The sequence below is a fragment of the Apodemus sylvaticus genome, chromosome 11, assembly GCF_947179515.1.
Source record: "Apodemus sylvaticus chromosome 11, mApoSyl1.1, whole genome shotgun sequence".
NCBI classification, from domain to species: domain Eukaryota; kingdom Metazoa; phylum Chordata; class Mammalia; order Rodentia; family Muridae; genus Apodemus; species Apodemus sylvaticus.
In genome coordinates this window covers 6,863,417-6,884,122 of record NC_067482.1, presented here as the reverse complement: position 1 = coordinate 6,884,122, position 20,706 = coordinate 6,863,417, and the positions used below count along the sequence as shown (strand labels likewise).

Here is a 20,706-nt window from a genome sequence, read left to right as displayed (position 1 = left end):
AAATTCTTGTTAATTTTTAACCCTAGGAATATAAGTTAATTAAAATTAACTGAAGAATAGGGGAATTTGGAATAATTGTCTATTATACACCTTAAACCCAAATATAAATTTTAGATACTATACTACCAACTCCATAAATATCACCTATTATTTTGACATTATATATTTACACAAATCAACTCCCATACTATAGACAACACAAAATTATGGATATTATACATAATATTTTATACATATGCTTCCTTCTAAGCACTCTTCCATAAAACTTCTACATATTATTTCTTGATGTTCTACACTTTTCTCTGTGAAAGTCAGAATTGTTATTTACAAGTCTTATTCATTAAACAAGAAAATTATAAGTAGATATTTGCAGTCAGACTTAGACAAAGGGCCAAGAAGAATGGCAAAGACAGGGGAAGAATAAAACATCTTATTCTGTTTGCTTCCATTTAGGTTCTATTGCATGAAACCTCTCACAGGCCTGGAGGCCATATCTGAAGCTCAGTGCGCCGGATTTCAAGAAGATTGCAGCTGAGGGTCAGGGTTGCCAAATGAGTGGAAAATCATGGACTATACTGCTGTTCCGCATGCAAATGAGAGAGTAATTGCTTCCCAGGTCAAGGGCTAAATATAAATGTGTGATTAAAGCCAAGTCGCTTAGGGTAATGGCTCATTAGAAGCTGAGAGAAATGCACCAGAGGAGTGTGAGTGATGCTTCCTGAAACACAATAAAATCACTTGGGAAGCAGTGAACAAGTCTCCCTCCTGTTATTCAGGAAGTCCGAGGCTTTGGAGGAACCTGTATCATCGGACCCATCTCTGCTCCTGCCCATCAACCTTATTACCATAAAAATGTTCCCTTAAATCAAATTCTGATCTTAAAGATGATGGTCTTGGTCGGGGCACATTTGTAAATAATGCTGTAATTTAATTTGTTTGCTGTCTGTGTGTCTGTCTGTCTGTCTGTCTGTCTGAGGTAAGGTCTCATTATGTTGCTCTGGTTATCCCAGAACTCGGTCTGTAGACTAGGCTGGCCTTAAACTTACAGAAATCCACCTGCCTCTCTGCCTCTGCCTCCCAAATGCTGGGAAGAAAGGTAAGCATGTGCTGCCATAGCCGGCCGTGCCAATGTTTGTGACTTGTATATGATAAATAAGAATGATCAATAAAAGCTCAAAGTTCAAAGAAAGAGGAAAGCAGCTCAGACAAGTTTTTACCAGACTGACTTGTGGCGTGTCAGTAAAGTCATTCTGTTAACTCTGTATCCAGAATCTGAGGATTTTCTTGTTTTGTTTTTCAATTTTCTATTGTTTGTATGTTTGTGTGTGTGTTTGTGTGTACACATACATACATATACATATATGTATACATATGCATACATATATATGCCCACCTTCCTCAAATCTACTTAAAGTCATGACAATTTTATGCTTACTGGGTAATCGTGTAACTAGCTCAAAACACTTCTGCAACCCTCTCCTAAAGACTGGAAACGCTGATGGGATTAGCTCACTGACTCCTGAATGCTGCTCTGAGAACTCATCACAGATTGCTTCATGACTTCCCACCGTGAGGAGACTGAGAGTTCCCAGCTCCGTGAAGAGACAGAGAGCCCCCAGCTCAAACATTGAGACAAACTGATCTTAGCATGTTTTGCTTTGATGAATAATCATTTTTATCCTTCAGAAGTAGGAGGTCCCACTATATTCGGAAAGATTTCCTATTAGCCTCATGTAATAGCTCTCAGAGGCTTTTTTTTTTTTTTTTTTAATCTAGGGTCAGCAGTAAGTTTTAAAAGCCAAAGTAGTGTTTGATTCTTATGAAGATAATTTAGCATTGCTTTTGGCCCCTGGTATTAAATCAATAATAAGGCAGCCAAAGGGGGAGGAAGTGTAAAAATAAGGAGCAAGTTTCAGACAACTGGAAGAGTAGAGAGGACATTCCATTTCAAGCAAGGCCAGGGCTGAGGGCTCGAGGACAGAGTGCCTGTCTACCTACATTTACAGTCAAAAAGCAGATCTCCTGTCGGACATGCACACATGTGCATTTACAGTTCTATGGTGGCACAGTCAAAAATGTATGACATCTCTTTTCAATCTGGTTCCTCTATGTTTTATTCCTGTCTCAAAGTAAAGTTAGTACAAATAGATGAACAGTCTTTTTTAACCTCCTCCCCAGAGACCCCAGTAATATCCAGACCCCAGTTCTAACCAGTCTCTATATTCAGGATTATATGGAGTATTTAAGACACTAGATTCATGTGACTGTTATCGTAAACACAGGGATAGTCTGTGGACTCCACAGGCAGGTCTGACTATAGACATGTGTTGGGTGTGAAGGGGCTCGGAAAGACTCAGTGAAACAGTATTCAGCAAAACCAGAACGGGGAAGTGGGAAGGGGTGGGTGGGAGGACAGGGGAAGAGAAGGGGGCTTGCGGGACTTTCGGGGAGTGGGGGGGCTAGAAAAGGGGAAATCATTTGAAATGTAAATAAATTATATCGAAGGGGCTCATTGTCTACTGAAGGAAATCAAGGAGAAATTAAATGAAGAAACGTTGGTAAGGAAGGTAAACCAACTGAAGACTGTATATGGCATAAACCATGTATGACAGACCCATATTATGACTAAACAAAGATATCTTAGTGCTTAGGCTGAGAAGGCATAAGGAAGAGAAGGAACAGCTCTGCCCACAGCATTTACACATATAACAGAGCAAAGCCTGGCACTCTCCCCTTTCAGGCCTGCATTTTCCCCTTTGCTGAAATGAAGATGCCCCTCCCCCTTCTTCCCAGCCAGAGGCAAAGGGGCCAAGAACCTCAAGGCTGCCATTTTGAAATGCAGGTGCTGTTTATGTTTGCTTGGTTTTGGGTTTTTGTTGGTATTGTTTTGGTTTTCCTGATACATTTGTTCTAAAAATGAGTTTAAAATCTTCCGCATGGGTAATTTTGAGGCAGGAGAGCATGGTACAGTGCAAAAGTTCAGGGGAACCTGGAGTACAGGCTGAGGGAAGGCAGTAGCCTAAGACAGATGGGTGAAGCCGGGATGGGGCCACCGTCACCTACAAAGATACACTCTAGAGTTCATGGAGATGATCTGTGGTTCATTGTGATCCTACAACCCGCATCCCTAGTCAGATGTTTACGCTGTTGAATTGTACAAAGTACCAAGTTGTGTGCAGTACACACTGTACTAGAGTATTGGGAGGAACTGAGTCCCAAAGGCCTACATAAAACAAGTGACTCAAAGAGCCTGCACTATATGATATGCACTTTACACACTTGACCTCTTCAGGAAACTCTGTTTTTGCTTTGGCCTTCTTCTCTTTCTTCTCCCTTCTCCCTTCTCCCACCACTGGAAAAGAATCTGTCTCTAATAAATTATCTGAACTTCTGCTGCATCATGGGTTTTTCTGTCCAACTCCTTGTTCTAGGGCACAAGTAACCAGAACCCCAGGGCTCCAACAAAACTCAATGTCCCCGGTATCAGCTCCACTATTGATATCTATTATCAGTAACTCAACTTAAGACCAAGGATGATTTCTGTCCCATAGAAAGTAGGAAGAAGAGTATCTGATATCCTATGAAACACATTGTAAAAATCATAAAATAGGATTGTTAAGTCTTCCAGTGATGATCTGTTACCCTGTGGCACTAAATGCTACTCGAACCTGTCAGGGCTTCATCAAAGGTCAAAGGTCTACTCATTTTCCATCACAGCCCATTCTCATATTCCATGACAGCTTTATTAGAAGGAACAAAATCCCAAAACTATCAGAGCTACTAATCTTGAGAAAACCTTCCTCATATGAATATTCTACAGTTGTCCATCCAAGTTGCTAAGAACCACTGTTCTCACCCCAAACTTCAATAAGTTAGGGTGATTTGCAGCAATTATCTTTTATGTTTTTAATGGTTTTGCTATGCTGTGTGCATGAGTGTTTTGCCTGTGTATATGTCTGTGTACCATGTGTGTGTCTAGTATCCATAGAGGCCAGAAGAGAGCATTGGAGTCCCTGGAATTGGAGCTATATTATATAATTGTAAACTAACATGTGGCTGCTGGGAATTGAACCCAGATCCTCTGGAAGAGTAGCCAATACTCTTAATGTTAGAATCTCAACTGTACATTACCACTGCCACAACTACCACAGAACAACAATTAAGCAATATATTTATTAATCTTACAATCCTGAAGACAAGGAGCCCTGTGGGGATTTCACTGGACTAAAATCAAGATGTTGGAAAGCTGAGTTTCTCCATGGGTGTCCTAGAGAAGAGCCTGTTCCCTTTCATTTGGGGTTCAACTTCCAGTCTCCTAAGGTTGAGACTAACATCTCCACTTGGCACTAAGCCATTTCTAGCTTGCCAAAGCCAACTCTGTTCCTTGGCTCAAGGCCCCACCTCTTGCACTGTCAAAGTCTGCCATGTGGCCAGTTTCCAGTATTCCAAATTCCCTCCTCATCCCTTCTGATTCTAGGCTGCTGACTTGGTCCTCTGTCTTCCTTTTATACTTTTAAGCGCTTGTGTGATTGTGTTTCTCCCTCCTGGATATGTCAACATAGCCTGTGAGAATTCTCAGGCACACCCTCTGATTTTCCCTGCGTCCTATGAGGTCACATATCTCAGGATTCTGTGGATGATTGGCAGACATCTCTGAAGGGCAACAATGCTGCCATTCCTTTAAAATATTTTATACTACCAATAGGTTGCCTTATACATGAGCCATAAAAATAGACAAATAAAAATGTTATAAATAAATAAATAAATAAAATGCTTATTCTTTTTATCTCTTTCAATATTTTTGAAATAAATGTTTTAACCCACTGTTTTTAAAATCTGCAATCAAAACGTAATGTGATAGAAAGATGGAAATTTACCAGGTGCGTTTCTATAATAGCCACCACGTGTTTGGCAAATATAAAGGAGTGTCCGGGCTTGGGAAGTGTACCCAGAGTGCATTGCACTCACACTAGTCAAGTGCAGACTCTGAACTAAATCAGCTGGTATAGTGGAGTGACCAAATTTCAAATAGATCAAGAGATGGACAAAGAATATTTAGAAAACAATAAAAGCTATCCATGGCTACCATTGAAATAAAAAGTTCCAGAATTTTTCCTTTTCTTAGATATCCGTGTCCTTTTATTATTGTATTTTGAGTATTTAAAACAATTTTTAAATTTAAATACATTTTATCATTTCTTTCCCTTCCCCCAAGTCTTTCCAGATCCCCTCCCCTTTTCTACCCATCCATTTTAAGTTCTTCTCAAAAAAATCAAACAAAAACATGAAACAACACAACCAAAAATAAACAAACAAAACACCACCATTTCCCTAGCATATATTGCAGGCATATTGAGGCCCAAGTGCATCTAGCATATAAACTATCGTTTGATAATTATAAATGTATGAATAATGTTTAAAACTCTAAAAATTTCATGGCTTTGTCTTTGCTCATCCCACACCAGATATTTTTGTTCTTATCAGCCATAAAAATTAATATATCAGTTATTTAAACAATAAAATATATTGGATTGATAAATACCCTTTATAAATATACATATCTAAATATATTTAGCGTGCATGTACTAAAATTTTTACTAACTGGTATAAATAACCAAAATTGAAATTTATAATGCTAACAAGTATACTACATATATTTGGCTACACATTGAATACTAAAAATATTTAAAAGAGTATTTGTCCAATTAAATTGATATTAGCTTTCCATTAGCTTCATGATAGCTAATTCATATGCAGGTAAACTCAATTTAATCACTCAAACTTAATATGAAAGGAAAACAGTTACTAAGAAGCCAAGGAAAAGTTAAGCAAGTATTTTTTAAAGATTTATTTATACTTGTGTATGTGTGTGTGTGAGGGGGGGGGGGTATTATATGTACCATGTGTGCATGCAGGAGAACATAGAAGCCAGAAGAGGGCGTTGGATCTCCTGGAACTGGAATTACAGGCAGTTGAAAACTGCCAAGAACCACTAAGCAAACATATTTTCTAGTACTTCTACTAGTTAACTTAATTTTGAACGTTGAACTTTGTCTTATTTAAGGTTTCTATTGCCTAAAACACCATGGCAAAAGCAACTAGGGGAGGAAAGTTTTATTTCATCTCATTCTTCGAAGTCACACTCCATCACCGAGCAAAGTCAAGGCAGGAACTCTTTCAGGGCAGGAACCTGGATGCAGGAAGAGGAGCAGAGGCCACAGAGGAGTGCTTACTGGTTTGCTCCCCATGGCTTGCTCATCTGGCTTTCTTATAGCACACAGAACTCTGCTCCAGGATGCACTGGGCCACAGTAAGCTGGGCCCTCCCACACCAGCCATCCTTTAAGATAACACCCGAGGACGTTGCCCACAGGCCCAATGGGTGGGGCATTTTATTTATCAGCTGAGGTTGCCTCTTCCCAAATGAGTCTTGGCTAGTTGACAGAAAACTCACCAGTACAAACTTTAATAGTCACAGAGAGAGCTCATTTTTCTCTCTTAAGTATGTTGACGATCTACATGTTCCTGTCTTCAGATACAAATGTTCTTGCTGTGAAATATACAAATAGCCATAGGTGTGTGGGTTCATTTCTGGATCTTCACTCCTGTTCCATTGATCCTCCTGCCTGTCACTGTACCAATACCATACAGTTTTTAACACTATTGCTCTGTAGTATTGCTTGAGATCAGGGATACTGATTCCCCCAGACTTTCTTTTGTTGCTGAGAATAGTTTTAGCTATCCTGGGTTTTTTGTTGTTCCAGATGAATTTGATAATTGCTCTTTCTAACTCTGTGAAGAATTGAGTTGGGATTTTGATGGGTATTGCATTGAATCTGTATATTGCTTTTGGCAAAATGGCCATTTTAACTATATTGATTCTACCGATCCATGAGCATGGGAGGTTTTCCCATTTTTTGAGGTCTTCTTCCATTTCCTTCTCCAGAGTCTTGAAGTTCTTGTCATACAGATCTTTCACATGTTTGGTAAGAGTCACCCCAAGATACTTTATACTGTTTGTGGCTATTGTGAAGGGGGTCATTTCCCTAATTTCTTTCTCAGCCTTCTTATCCTTTGAGTATAGGAAGGCCACTGATTTGCTTGAGTTGATTTTATAACCTGCCACTTTGCTGAAGTTGTTTATCAGCTGTAGGAGCTCTCTAGTGGAGTTTTTTGGGTCACTTAGGTAGACTATCATGTCGTCTGCAAATAATGATAGTTTGACTTCTTCCTTTCCAATTTGTATCCCTTTGACCTCCTTATGTTGTCGAATTGCCCGAGCTAGTACCTCAGTACAATATTGAAAAGATAAGGAGAAAGGGGGCAGCCTTGTCTGGTCCCTGATTTCAGTGGGATTGCTTCAAGTTTCTCTCCATTTAGTTTGATGATGGCTACCGGTTTGCTGTATATTGCTTTTACTATGTTTAGGTATGGGCCTTGAATTCCTGTTCTCTCCAAGACTTTAAGCATGAAAGGATGCTGAATTTTGTCAAATGCTTTTTCAGCATCCAATGAAATGACCATGTGGTTTTTTTTCTTTGAGTTTGTTTATGTAGTGGATTGCATTGATGGATTTCCGTATATTGAACCAACCCTGCATTCCCGGGATAAAGCCTACTTGATCATGGTGGATGATCGTTTTGATGTGTTCTTGGATTCGGTTGGCACACACCTATGGCCACTTGATCCTCGACAAAGAGGCTGAAAACATCCAATGGAAAAAAGATAGCCTTTTCAACAAATGGTGCTGGTTCAACTGGAGGTCAGCATGCAGAAGAATGCGAATTGATCCATCCTTGTCTCCTTGTACTAAGCTCAAATCCAAATGGATCAAGGACCTCCACATAAAGCCAGACACTCTGAAGCTAACAGAAAAGAAACTGGGGAAGACCCTTGAGGACATCGGTACAGGGAAAAAGTTTCTGAACAGAACACCAATAGCGTATGCTCTAAGATCAAGAATTAACAAATGGGACCTCATAAAATTACAAAGTTTCTGTAAGGCAAAGGACACCATCAAGAGGACAAATCGGCAACCAACAAATTGGGAAAAGATCTTCACCAATCCTACATCAGATAGAGGGCTAATATCCAATATATATAAAGAACTCAAGAAGTTAGACTCCAGAAAACCGAACAACCCTATTAAAATATGGGGTACAGAGTTAAACAAAGAATTCTCACCTGAAGAACTTCGGATGGCGGAGAAGCATCTTAAAAAAATGCTCAACTTCATTAGTCATTAGGGAAATGCAAATCAAAGCAACCCTGAGATTTCATCTTACACCAGTCAGAATGGCTAAGATTAAAAATTCAGGAGAGAGCAGGTGTTGGAGAGGGTGTGGAGAAAGAGGAACACTCCTCCACTGCTGGTGGGGTTGCAAATTGGTACAACCACTCTGGAAAGCAGTCTGGCGGTTCCTCTGAAAACTGGGCACCTCACTTCCAGAAGATCCTGCTATACCACTCCTGGGCATATACCCAGAGGATTCCCCACCATGTAATAAGGATACATGTTCTACTATGTTCATAGCAGCCCTATTTATAATTGCCAGATGCTGGAAAGAACCCAGGTATCCCTCAACAGAAGAGTGGATGCAAAAAATGTGGTATATCTACACAATGGAGTACTATTCAGCCATTAGAAACAATGAATTCATGAAATTCTTAGGCAAATGGATGGAGCTAGAGAACATCATACTAAGTGAGGTAACCCAGACTCAAAAGGTGAATCATGGTATGCACTCACTAATAAGTGGATATTAACCTAGAAAACTGGAATACCCAAAACATAATCCACACATCAAATGAGGTACAAGAAGAAAGGAGGAGTGGCCCCTTGTTCTGGAAAAACTCAGTGAAGCAGTATTCGGCAAAACCAGAACGGGGAAGTGGGAAGGGGTGAGTGGGAGGACAGGGGAAGAGAAGGGGGCTTATGGGACTTTCGGAGAGTGGGGGGCTAGAAATGGGGAAATCATTTGAAATGTAAATAAATTATATCGAATAAAAAAATTAATAAAAAAAAGAAATATACAAATAAACTTTTCTAAATATGGCAGCAACAGCAAAAACACCCTCATCCTTCTGGTCTATTTCTTCCCTTGTGTTGTCATTTTTTTGATTTCTGGTAATTGAAGGTTGTATATTGTTAACAAGTAGGTAAACAAACAGTACTTATAATTTTATATTTTCAATGTATATATTTCACCTTGTATTTACCTGTTTGGACCTTATAAATGAATATAGTACATTCCCTTTAAAAGTAGATCAAATCCATTCTACTTACCAAACTATTCCCTGAGCCCCAGAGCCAATCGGCTTCAGGTTCTGGTAGCGCTTAAGAACTGTGAAGGTTGAGTCTCCCACTTCCACACTGTAGAACTGGTTGTCTACCTTGCTTTTGCTCATGTTGTAGTGTTTGGCAATAGATGACACATCCACGTGTTTATCAAATCCCTGTCAAGAAGAACATCGAGACAAGAGGAGCAGATCAGTGTTAAGGGACATAAAGGTCTTTTCTTCCATTGGTTACAAATATCTGGCCATCTATCATCTAGTGTGCCTAGATCACACAGGGAAAAAAAATCTGTGTTGAGCCCTGCCAGTTTATTTGAAGGAAATCAACCTTAAAATGTAGACAATGCCTACTTCATATTAATATGTTTAAAGCCTGGAGATATAGTCCCTAGGTTACAGAGACTCAACAAACAAACCACAAGCCTGTTTCAAACAGAAAGAGAGTTGGTCCCAGGATCACCTCATCCCTTTTAGGTAAACAATACTGAAAATATCCTGACCTCAGTATATATGAGATGCTTAAGGATTCAAGAAAATGATAACAGTGTTCCCTGGTCATAGAGGAAGGGTGAAGACGGAACCTGCACACCTTTACTCAAAAAGAACTAAGGCTGCAAAGTCACAGGCAGGCTCAGTTTTTATGAATCAGGCAAATTTGTATGAACTACATACAGTTGACTTAATTTCTTTGCATTAATACCCGTTACTATTGCCCTTATTAAGTGCTGAAAATATTAGACTAATTAAATATCGTTCAAAAATTCATGACAGTCTGTTTTGAGGATGCTTAGATGTGACATGCACTGGCTATTGCATCTCCTGTTTATGAATCATATTTGGTAATTAAAGAATTTTCCTTAAAATTCTAAATGAATATTTGCACATAATATGTAATAAAGAGCTACTACCTATGATTAGTACTTACTCATAAAGCTCTGATGTCATACTTTACTACACAAAAGACATGAGCTACAGTGACAGAGGGTTCAGGCTGTAATGGATCTCATGGGGCTCACAGTGGTCGGCACCTCCTTGATACTTAGGCCTCTTCTTGGTTTCATTTAGGTTTTAAACACACATGCTTTCTGTGTATTATTTCAAACTATTGAAAAAACAAGTAGTCTTAGCCAGTGGTTCTCATTAGATGTGGTATCTACACATTGGGGACATTCAGTTAGGAGAATCCTGACATGTTGTATGGAGCAAAAAATGGGGAGAGCTGTAACTCATATAGTTCTATAGTTCCTGGTTTCTGAAAACTTTTCGGTGGCCCTGCCGGAGTTGTGGTATTCCCACATGTTGGTATTCCCACATCACACAATTTTCAGTATACATCACGAGATTTGCATGTCTAGATGAAGCTCTAATCAGTGAAAACTTCACCTATAATGCTTTAAGCCTAGAATCTAAATAGAAATTTTCATATAATTTAATAAATATTAACTTTTCTGAATGTCAGTTCTTATATAACTTGAACAATTTAAACTCTCTTAGGCTCTAGGCCTCTGAGTTGGCCATAGAACGATTTCCCTTGGAAACTTTTGCCGTTTCATGTCTAAATAAAAAGTTGATATGGAAGTACCTCTTAGTCTCTGCCTGAATGGAATGTGACCCAGTCAGGATGGTGACGCAAGAAAACCTGAGTGAGAATGATTTGAACTGAGCCAGAAGAATCTGCAAGTCTACTGGACGATTCTGGAGGCCCCAGTCAGGTGAGGCAGGCATAGAGCAGCATAGACACAGCAGGCTGCCCTGTGCCTGGGAGCAGGCATAGTGGCCGCATTCGGCACAAATGTGGGGGAACCACAGTTATACGTGTGAACTGTGGGTAAGAGATCTGCATTGTTGTAGAGAGGCAGACAATGCAAGTAACTTGTAAATGTGACAAAAGTCGTGACATCTGGAAAGTAGTCTATGCGCATAGCACGGGGTATTAAGCAGACTGTTCAGAAGCAGAATGCTGCAGGCCTGTTCAGAGGGACAGCAATGGGATCTAGAATTTAGACAGTGGCTGTGGACAACTACAAACACAAGAATGTTAGTATTTAAACTATCCTGGGTTTTAACCCATATTATGTACAGCTATCCAAACTACTGTCATTTCTATTATAGACTCAGATTACAAGTGGCCAAGAAAATCTAACTTTCTTGCTAGAAAAAAGATTACACAAAGCCAAATGAATGACAACCTTCAATACTTTTCATCTGCAAGATTAACATGGGATGACTGACACCTACCTAATGTAACATTTATTGTGTTCTGACTCTTTGTTGCACCACTTAAAATTTGGAATATCATAAAATCCATACAGCACAAGTTAGCTTCATCAACTCTAGAGCCCAGGAATGGTCCTGAAATACTGTATGTGTGTCTAATCACATGTTTATACTAATAACAATAATCACATGTGTACACCAATCATACATATGTACTACTCTTACATGCATACTAATGATATGTATGCACTAACCACAAGTGTGTACTAATTACAGTACATACTAGTCACATGTGTATACTAATCACATGTATATAATAATCACATATGTATACTAATCACACATATATACTAACCACAAGTGTGTACTAATCACAGTATATACTAGTCATATGTGCATCTATCACATGTGTGTAATAATCACATGCATGTAATAACCACATATAGATAGATACCAATCATGCATATGTACTAATCATACATGTGCACCAGCCACAAGTATGTACTGATTACAGTTTTTGCTAGTCACATGTATGTAGTAATCAGATGTATATAATAACCACATGTATGTAATAATCACATATGTGTACTAATCACATATACATACTAATCACATGTGAGTAATAATCACAGTATTTACTAGTCACATGTGCATCTAATCACATGTATGTACTAATCACATGTGTGTACTTATCACATGTGTGTGATAATATCTTGCAGTAGACGTCATAGCCCAGACTCCTGACTTCATGTAACCACCACTCTCTATTTGCAGGCGCTGTTGTGGTTTTCTAGCTATAATCTCCGTTTCCCTGTGAGAGTTAAACTAACTGGTTGGAGATGCTCTCTCACCACGTCAACACATAGTCAAGAAAGTTTAATAACTCATACAACTTCTTGTTTAGGTTTATCTAATCTATGCAATGCTTATAACTGCTTAATTCAATATTGATGACATTCATAGTATGTGACAGATGCTGCATTAGCACTTTCAATGCAGTAAAAATAAGATAAAGTTGCAGCCTAGAGTGAAGTAGGTAGTTAAATACAGATGGTTCATTCTATAGGGAACAAAGTAAATATTCTGGTAATAAATAGGAAGTAACAACTTATTGTCTGTATAATATCATCATTAATTTACTCATATACTATATATAAAACAATATATAGCATATATTACTTATACAGAGGGTTTTTCTGTGACATTTTCATGCGTGTGCATATGCATTCTGGCCGTACTCACCCACTACCCTCTCCTACCTTCTCCCCCACATCTGTGAATCATCCTCCTTTTCCCACCTTGCCAGCCCTCTAATCTCATGTCTTTTCTGTGTGACCCCAATGAGTTTCCTTAGGGCTGCTCATATACACCTTGGTGAAAGTTTATTTGCAGCATCATGTGCACCTTACCAGTGGGCACACCCTTGAAGAAAATGTCTCTCCCTCCCCATCAACCATTATCTGTGATTAAATCCTCAAAGATAGGTAGATCCCCATGAGTTCCTCCTCCATCCATGACAGGATGTTGACAGGTCAGATCTTGTGGAGATCTTGTATGAGTAGTCAACAGTGCAAAGGTGTGTTATACCCAGACGTTACCACACAACACTACTCCCCTTCCTGTCACAGGGTTACATTCCTCCCACCCATTTTCCATGTTCTCTGAGCACTGGAGACTGTGTAAAAGATGTCTACTTTCATAGTTGAGCATGCGGTAGTTTTTATTCTAGTTTTGACTAGTTAACTCTGCACATGCCACTGACTACTATAGAAAGCTTTTTTGGCTAGGGCTGACAGCAGCACTGGTCTATGGGCATACACGTTGTTATTTAAGAGGGAATTTGACAGAGACATCATATCCATTTAGCAAAGCAACAGCAGTAGCTTCCCACCGGAATCTAAAAACCTCCCCAACCACAGGCTTTTGACTGGGCTTAGAATATGAGATGCAATTTCCCTCCTATGTGGCTGACATCCAAACCAGTCAGGAAGCTGTTGGTCACTTTCATAACAGACATGCCACTATTGTCCCAGTGTGCTCATCACGCCTGGATAGGGAGGATTGCTCTACACAGGCTGCACAGCTGAGTTTATTTGTATGACAATTGTCCCACAGCATCTCCATCACTCCTTCTGGCACTGTGCAGGCTAGCCAGCAGGGGGGGGAATTCCCCTACCAGTTCAAGCCAGATTTCTCTATGTCCTATGACTGAAGCAAGTGGCCCCTACAGCAATAGAGCCCTACAACTAGTTATCACAGACAACCAAGAGCAGTGATCATTGTCAACGTTAGTTGGGGTCTCTCTAAGACGGAGAAATAATGCTGTAAGTCGGGGGGCTTACAGTCCCGTGATATGAAAGCAGAAGGAGAAATACTGAGGCTGGAAGCATCTGAATGGGGGAAGGGACAATGTATGGGGCAGAAAGCACCCTTTGGGTTATAGTGGGTAATGTGTAAGGAGAGATCGGATTTGTGCTCATTCGTGTCCTGGGCTCCTTCCTCACCAGTTCCTTGGAGAACGCTGGTTGAGCTTGGTAAACAGAATCCTGTGCACACACCCTGGAGCTTTGAATTTGGGCATCAGCTGTGTTCCGGAAGCATATAACACACACACACACACATACAGAGAGAGAGAGAGAGAGAGAGAGAGAGAGAGAGAGAGAGAGAGAGAAGGAGGGATGGAGGGATGGAGAGGGAGAGGGAGAGAGAGGCAGAGGCAGAGACAGAGACTGAAATCATCATGATACCCTTGTGAATTTATACAGAAAGACAGAGACAGAGACAGACAGAGACTGAAATCATCATGATACTCTTGTGAATTCACACACACACACACACACACACACACACACACACTTGTATATTTAGTAACTTCTTCATGCTAGATTTGACTTAGATTCCAGATAAATCTAAGAGTTAGAGAACATCCCTTTGAAAAGCCTGTATTAATTATTTAAGTAACAAATAACAGCACTGAAATTTTTTATTGGATTAATAGAAAAAAACAAGCAGAAATTCCATGGCAAGTACTTTGTGAGGAGCCTCCTCCTTTAAACTCTCATGCTCACAGGGAAGTGTAGTTTTAAATACAAACAAGTCCTGAGATTACTTTCAGCCTTAAAGCCAAAAATCTCAGTTTGGCCTGAGCGAGGCCCCTACAACTTGGGTGACATCCTCTGGTCATTAAAGACCCCAGAGGACATTAACATTCCTGGGGTTTTAGGCTGAGACTCCTCTTCAAAAACTTTTAGTGAGATACCCCATCTGTCATTTGACTGATCAACACTCTTAAACATGGATTCTGTGTTCCTTTGCTTCTGTCTTTCTAGCCAGAAACACACTAAATGTTTGAGTGCCACCGACACTGTGTGATCTTAAGCCTTGATTATGCTTTGATCAGATGTAATGACCTATATTTGAGGAGCACTTTCTCCTTGATCTCACTGAGGGAGACCTTCTACGCTGCTACTAAAAGCTCCTAAGCATGGAACATTGGGGTTAAAAGCCCTTCCCTGTGGAGCTCCCTTGGTTCTCCAGTTTGGTTTGGATTGGTTTGGTTGTTTGTTTGCTTCCTTGCTTGCTTTGTTTGGGTTTGATTTTTTGCTTTTTGTTTTTTTATATTAGGATGGGAAGTAACATGGAGCCCGGGTCAATCCTGCATTTCTGACCTGTGAAGCCTTGAGCCTGCCTTTTACTTTGTTCACTCGTTATTTATACCCTTTGAGGTTCCATAAAGGATTTGTGTAGCTCAATCGAGGCTCCAGGGATGAACAATGAAACCATTAAATCTCATTTTAAATACAAATGACAAACGCAGCAAGGTGAGTGGTGACAGGTACACCAAAAGATGTAAGTTATAAATGTCTGCCACCTTGAGCACAGAACGTAATGTCACGCTCTGGAAAGCCAAAGGGAGACTAGTGGTAACCACGACAAAAACCACAGTGAGTGGCAAGTTTTGATTCATTAATTTAACAAATCTAGCAAAATGAATTAGAAGAAAGATAATGTTTCGCTACTGTTTAACTTCAGGGAGAATAGATTCCATAGTTCTTTACATAATTAGCCTGGCATCAAACAATAGTGAGCAAATACGAGAATTTTTACCAGGGACACAGCGTTATGTTTCATATTTCTTACTGGGTATGAACTCTCAGAGGGCCAGGCAATACAGAAGAGTGATATTATTGATTTCTTACTACAGGTACTGAACGGGATGTTTTGAGTTGTGTCATGTGATGCAGACTCACATGGTATGTTGTTGAAGCAAGACCCATGGGAAGACACATGATGTTTGGAGAGTGTATAAACAGCAATCAACAGACAGTGGCATCTCGCTTGCATAGCCAGCCTTGCCACACTTCGGTGGTATTGTGATGAATTCCCTGATCTTCATTGAGAGAAGCACAGTAGAAAACTTCTGACACCCTGACTGTTCTGGTTACTCCTGCTGACTCATGCTAACACTCTTAATTTGGCAGACGCCTGGCTGTTTCTGCTGGATCATGCCACCACTGCTGACTCATGTTTGAAATCCTGACACTGCTTAACCGCACTGCTGGTATCCTGACAAATGGAGATGGGAATCAGCCCAAAGCACTACTTCTAAGCAGCTCCACATGCCCCGTGTCCTCTTTACCATCTTTTCTCCCCTACCTTTGGCTAGTGGGCTAGAAGGGGGGTTCAAAGCATTTGAAAACCCTTATTAAAGCGGGATTGGAAAATCTAAGTCTACAGGTATGCTCTTTATTATATTAAATACTTTTAAAGCTTATACTCAAAACAAATGAAGGAAGTTCCCAGAGCTGTGAATCAGTTGACTCTCAGTTTCAGAACTAGTCATCCATGGGTATATGAATTATATCCCCCCAATTTGAGATAATTTTTGCAAAGCTAAAGAAAATAATAATAATTTAGAATAGTAAGAAAATAAGTTAGAAAACTTTCTAAGAATGAGCTGCAGGATGAAGCCTTAGGAAGTCCAGAGAAATTACACTAACAGCTCTGCTGCTACGAACTCACTTTTCAGTGTTCTCTCCCTGGAGTATGAAGGCACTGCTTAACAGACAATTTGCAAGTTGAATACAATCCTGTGTCATTGGCAGTAAGCAGAGATTTCCAAGGCACACATGAAAGGTAATGTGTGCTTGATTTCATTCATTGTAACACATTTATTGAACACATACAATGTGCTATATACTATTAAAAATGCTGTTGATGAGCTGGGCAGTGGTGGCACACACCTTTAATCCCAGCACTTGGGAGGCAGAGGCAGGTAGATTTCTAAGTTCAAGGCCAGCCTGGTCTAAAGAGTGAGTTCCAGGACAGCCAGGGCTACACAGAGAAACCCTATCTCGGAAAAAACCCAACCAACCAAACAAACAAATTGCTATTGATATCAAATCAACTGACTCTGTAGAAAATGCCCTGTGGAATCACTTTCAGTGGATTAGCCGATGTGTAGACAATTCTTTCGATGTTGTCTTTTGCACCTTCAAGTTATGGTTCCTCTTTTGACATGGATGAAATCAGCCATTTATTTTACAAGTTATACTGACAAGTGGAGCTCTCCCGCATGCCGTAGCCAGGTCGTCACAGAAGGACAGCAGAAACCAATAATCATGCCGTTCCTCAGGCAAGGAGGCACACACTCACTCCGCTTTAAATCTGAATCAAATCAGTTATCCATTAGTTTTAAAAGGGAAGATCTGAGCTGACAATATTTAATAAGATGACATGGAGTTTGGTTTTGTTGGGGGCACATTTGCTATTGTTTCTTGATATGTGATTCTCTAAGGACAGGTCCATTCTGGAATCTATTTAATTTGAATGCTAGTTGGTCCAGAGAAGTTCCTCTGTGAAATCGATGAGTTATAACAACAGTACAACATGCCCTCTTAACACTTCACTTACATATAACATCATTTTCTGCTCTATGAAAAGGCATTTGGTGTAATCAATGGCGGTGCTGAGGCCTCTGCCTGCCTTGCCTCCTCTTTGTGTACAGAGGAAGAAAGCAGTACTGCATGGAGCTACTGGGTGCCAGCTTAATTTCGGTTCAGGAACTAATGTAAGAATTCGTATTCTCATTTTACAGGGGGAAAGTTCTAGACGGATAACTTCACAACGGGTAATATTGTAGTTCAGCATCTAACAGTCTCCTCTAGAATCCCACTATGAGACTTTAGGTGATGTCATTACAAACCCAGCCTCAGTTTTCTTAAACACAGAAGGAAAGTGTCTAAGCCAGGGTTTCTATTCCTGCACAAACATGACCAAGAAGCAAGTTGGGGAGGAAAGAGTTTAATGTGTTTACACTTCCACATTGCTGTTCATCACCAAAGGAAGTCAGGACTGGAGCTCAAGCAGGGCAGGAAGCAGGAGCTGATGCAGAGGCCATGGAGGGATGTATCTTATTGGCTTGCTTCCCCTGGTTTGCTCAGCTTGCTCTCTTATAGAACCCAAGACTACCAGTCCAGGGATGATGGTACCACCCACCATGCACCCTCCCCCCCCCCTTGATCACCAGTTGAGAAAATGCCTTACAGCTGGATCTCATGGAGGCACTTCCTCACCTGAAGCTCCTTTCTCTGTGATAACTCCAGACTGTGTCAAGTTGACACCAAACCAGCCAGTACAGAAAGAGTCTACTCTTCATCAGTGGGAGAGTTATGCTAAATGTTCTATGTGACTTTCTTAATTATTACACAGTTATAGTAACTATGATAGTGCACCATTTAAACATACACTTGCAATATTTTAAACAAAGTTCACCCAACTCTTAACTCATACTTAAAGCCAAAAACACTGTCCAAGAAGTCTAAAGTCTAGAGAGATATCAGGATTAAAAAGGGCTAAGCAACAAATTACACTTTCCACTTTCACCATAGAGGGATAGCAAAATTGCTCCGTGAGTAGTGACCGGTGCCACCAAAGAAAACTATACTGTGAACAGAGACGAGTAACCGCCAAAACGTCCTCTGACCTCCACATGTATGCCGTGGCATACACACACACACACACACACACACACACACACACACACACACTGGGAAAATAAAATGCAATTTAAAAAAATGTGAAAAGATGTGCCTTGGCTGCCCCTCTTTCTTCTCACTGTGGTATCTCAGCTGCTACCACATGGGATAGTAGGAGTTTCAATCCTGATCCACTAGATTGAAAGGAACTCATCCCAACATGCACTGGAATCTACACCATAGGCTATAAACTTTTACTCTAAGTCCTAGAGATTGAGGGTACATTATTACTACACTCCATTTTTTACTGAAAAGATGCTTGTTTTGGTCTTAAGACCCTGCACATGGGCTGTAAAGGCACAAGGCTCCAGATTCAAGGCACGCAGCACTAACTCGCTCCACAGTGGCTCAGACAGGAAGTGCTGATTTCAGAATCAACGGCATTGCCCACTAAGCTGGTACACTGCATTCTCCAGCTTTCACTGCGCACATTCCCATCCTGTCTGTGATAAAGAAGAACCACTAGGAAACAACCGCTCAGTTACATAATTGCACAAGAAAAACTCCATAATTGGGACCATGAAGAGCAACTAAGTATTATGAAAAACTAAAATCTTTCTTACTGTAGAACAAAAGGAATGGGCAGTCAAGCAAGATTTGGGAGCAATGTTTCTAGAAACAATGTTTCTAGTGAGTTCATCTGGGACTGACCAGCCTTTACCTGAAGTCTGTCTCTATTGTTTTAGTCAGCAACATTTAGAGTTCCTCAGTGCTACATTCAATTGTCTTGAACCTGAGTTTGGTTTCATATGTTCAACACACAGCATTATTCTGAGTCCCCATCTAAATCTATTTGCTCTTTTCATTCCTGTACCTGTATGTCCATGAAGAGATATATTTGGTGCCTCAGTTGCTGGTTCTTTGTGCTAAGATCTTGGTTTGCATGCCTTCTTGTCTGTTTTTATTATTTATCTCTCTATCATCTATGTATGTGTTGCAGCATTGGGCCCTTATAGATGCTAAGGAACATGCACATTCTAGAAATATGTTTTACCCTGGGCCAAAACCCCAGCCTTGCTTTAGATTTTGACACAAGAATCTTGCTAGATTACACAAGGGGACGTTGAACTCAATATGCAACCCAAGATGTCGTCACAGTTGCCATCTTCCCATTACAGCTGCCCAGGTATTATAAGGGTGTGCCACTGAGCCTTCAGTCTCCTGCCACCTTAGAGCTAGAGTAGAGCTTTGAGATAAGATGCCCTGGCCTAGTGTGTGCAAGTTCCTGAATTCAAACCAGCTCTCAAAATCAATAAGAAAAATATAGTGATAACAGTGCATGGGTGCTTTGACCTTCTCAAATGTGTTGGCAATATATAATCAAACAAGTATTTACATTTTAGAGACTATGAACTCCCAGAAGCATACTGGCATCTGTGGAATTTAGAACTTGGAACTGAACTGCTCATGGGCAAGCTTGACCTACTTAATGCCCAACCTTAGGTAATCATTTTTTTTTCAGTAAAACAAAGACTATAATTTCACTTCCATTTCCAATGTCCTCTGTCACAAGGGAAATAGTGCGTCAAAAGCACAAAACAATTACAGATGAACACAATTTACACTAAAATGAAATCTGTGTTTCACTCATCTTTTAGCAAGCATGACTACAGATGAGCCATGCACTGAAATCATGGACAATTCTAGGGAATTTTATAGCACAACTATAAAAAAAGACACTCAAGTCATGACTTTGTTCAGTCTGATTGAACCTTCAATTATAATTAAACTTACAACACCGGGCTTCACTTACAATCAAGTTAATCTTATTCCACAGAAAGCTAAAATTTGACCCTTTTGTGTTAAGTAAACCAAGCACGCTTTTAAAAATGAACCAACACAGAAGCCCTCACAGTTACAGAACTGAATTTTATATCTTGTCAGTTAATCTTAGGCAATATAACAGAGTCCATTTTAACTAAAATAGATCTTTCACAGGTTTTTTTATATAAATATTTCAGGGTATAGAACAGAAATGGAGCACCAAATTTGCTATAGCCATATTTCCATGGAGACACAAGGAAAAAAATACCATTAAGCAATACAAGTCTCATCCTTAGATGCAGTAGGAGAGTTGTCCTGACCGTGTACACACTGGTGAGTTCTGTCATCAGAAAACGAGTGCATGTTGTTACACGGGGTACCTCGGCTCCTTC

The 20,706-nt window shown here is 40.1% G+C and overlaps 1 protein-coding gene across 1 annotated transcript in view; it reads right to left on the bottom strand.

Annotated features, from left to right (window-relative positions):
• Nucleotides 1–20,706, bottom strand: part of Mapk10 (mitogen-activated protein kinase 10) — a 281,578-nt gene that overhangs the window by 111,441 nt on the left and 149,431 nt on the right. Inside the window, exon 3 of the mRNA XM_052198829.1 lies at nucleotides 9,286–9,455. Coding sequence (XP_052054789.1) covers nucleotides 9,286–9,455 — 170 coding nt within the window. The remainder of the gene's footprint in view (nucleotides 1–9,285; nucleotides 9,456–20,706) is intronic.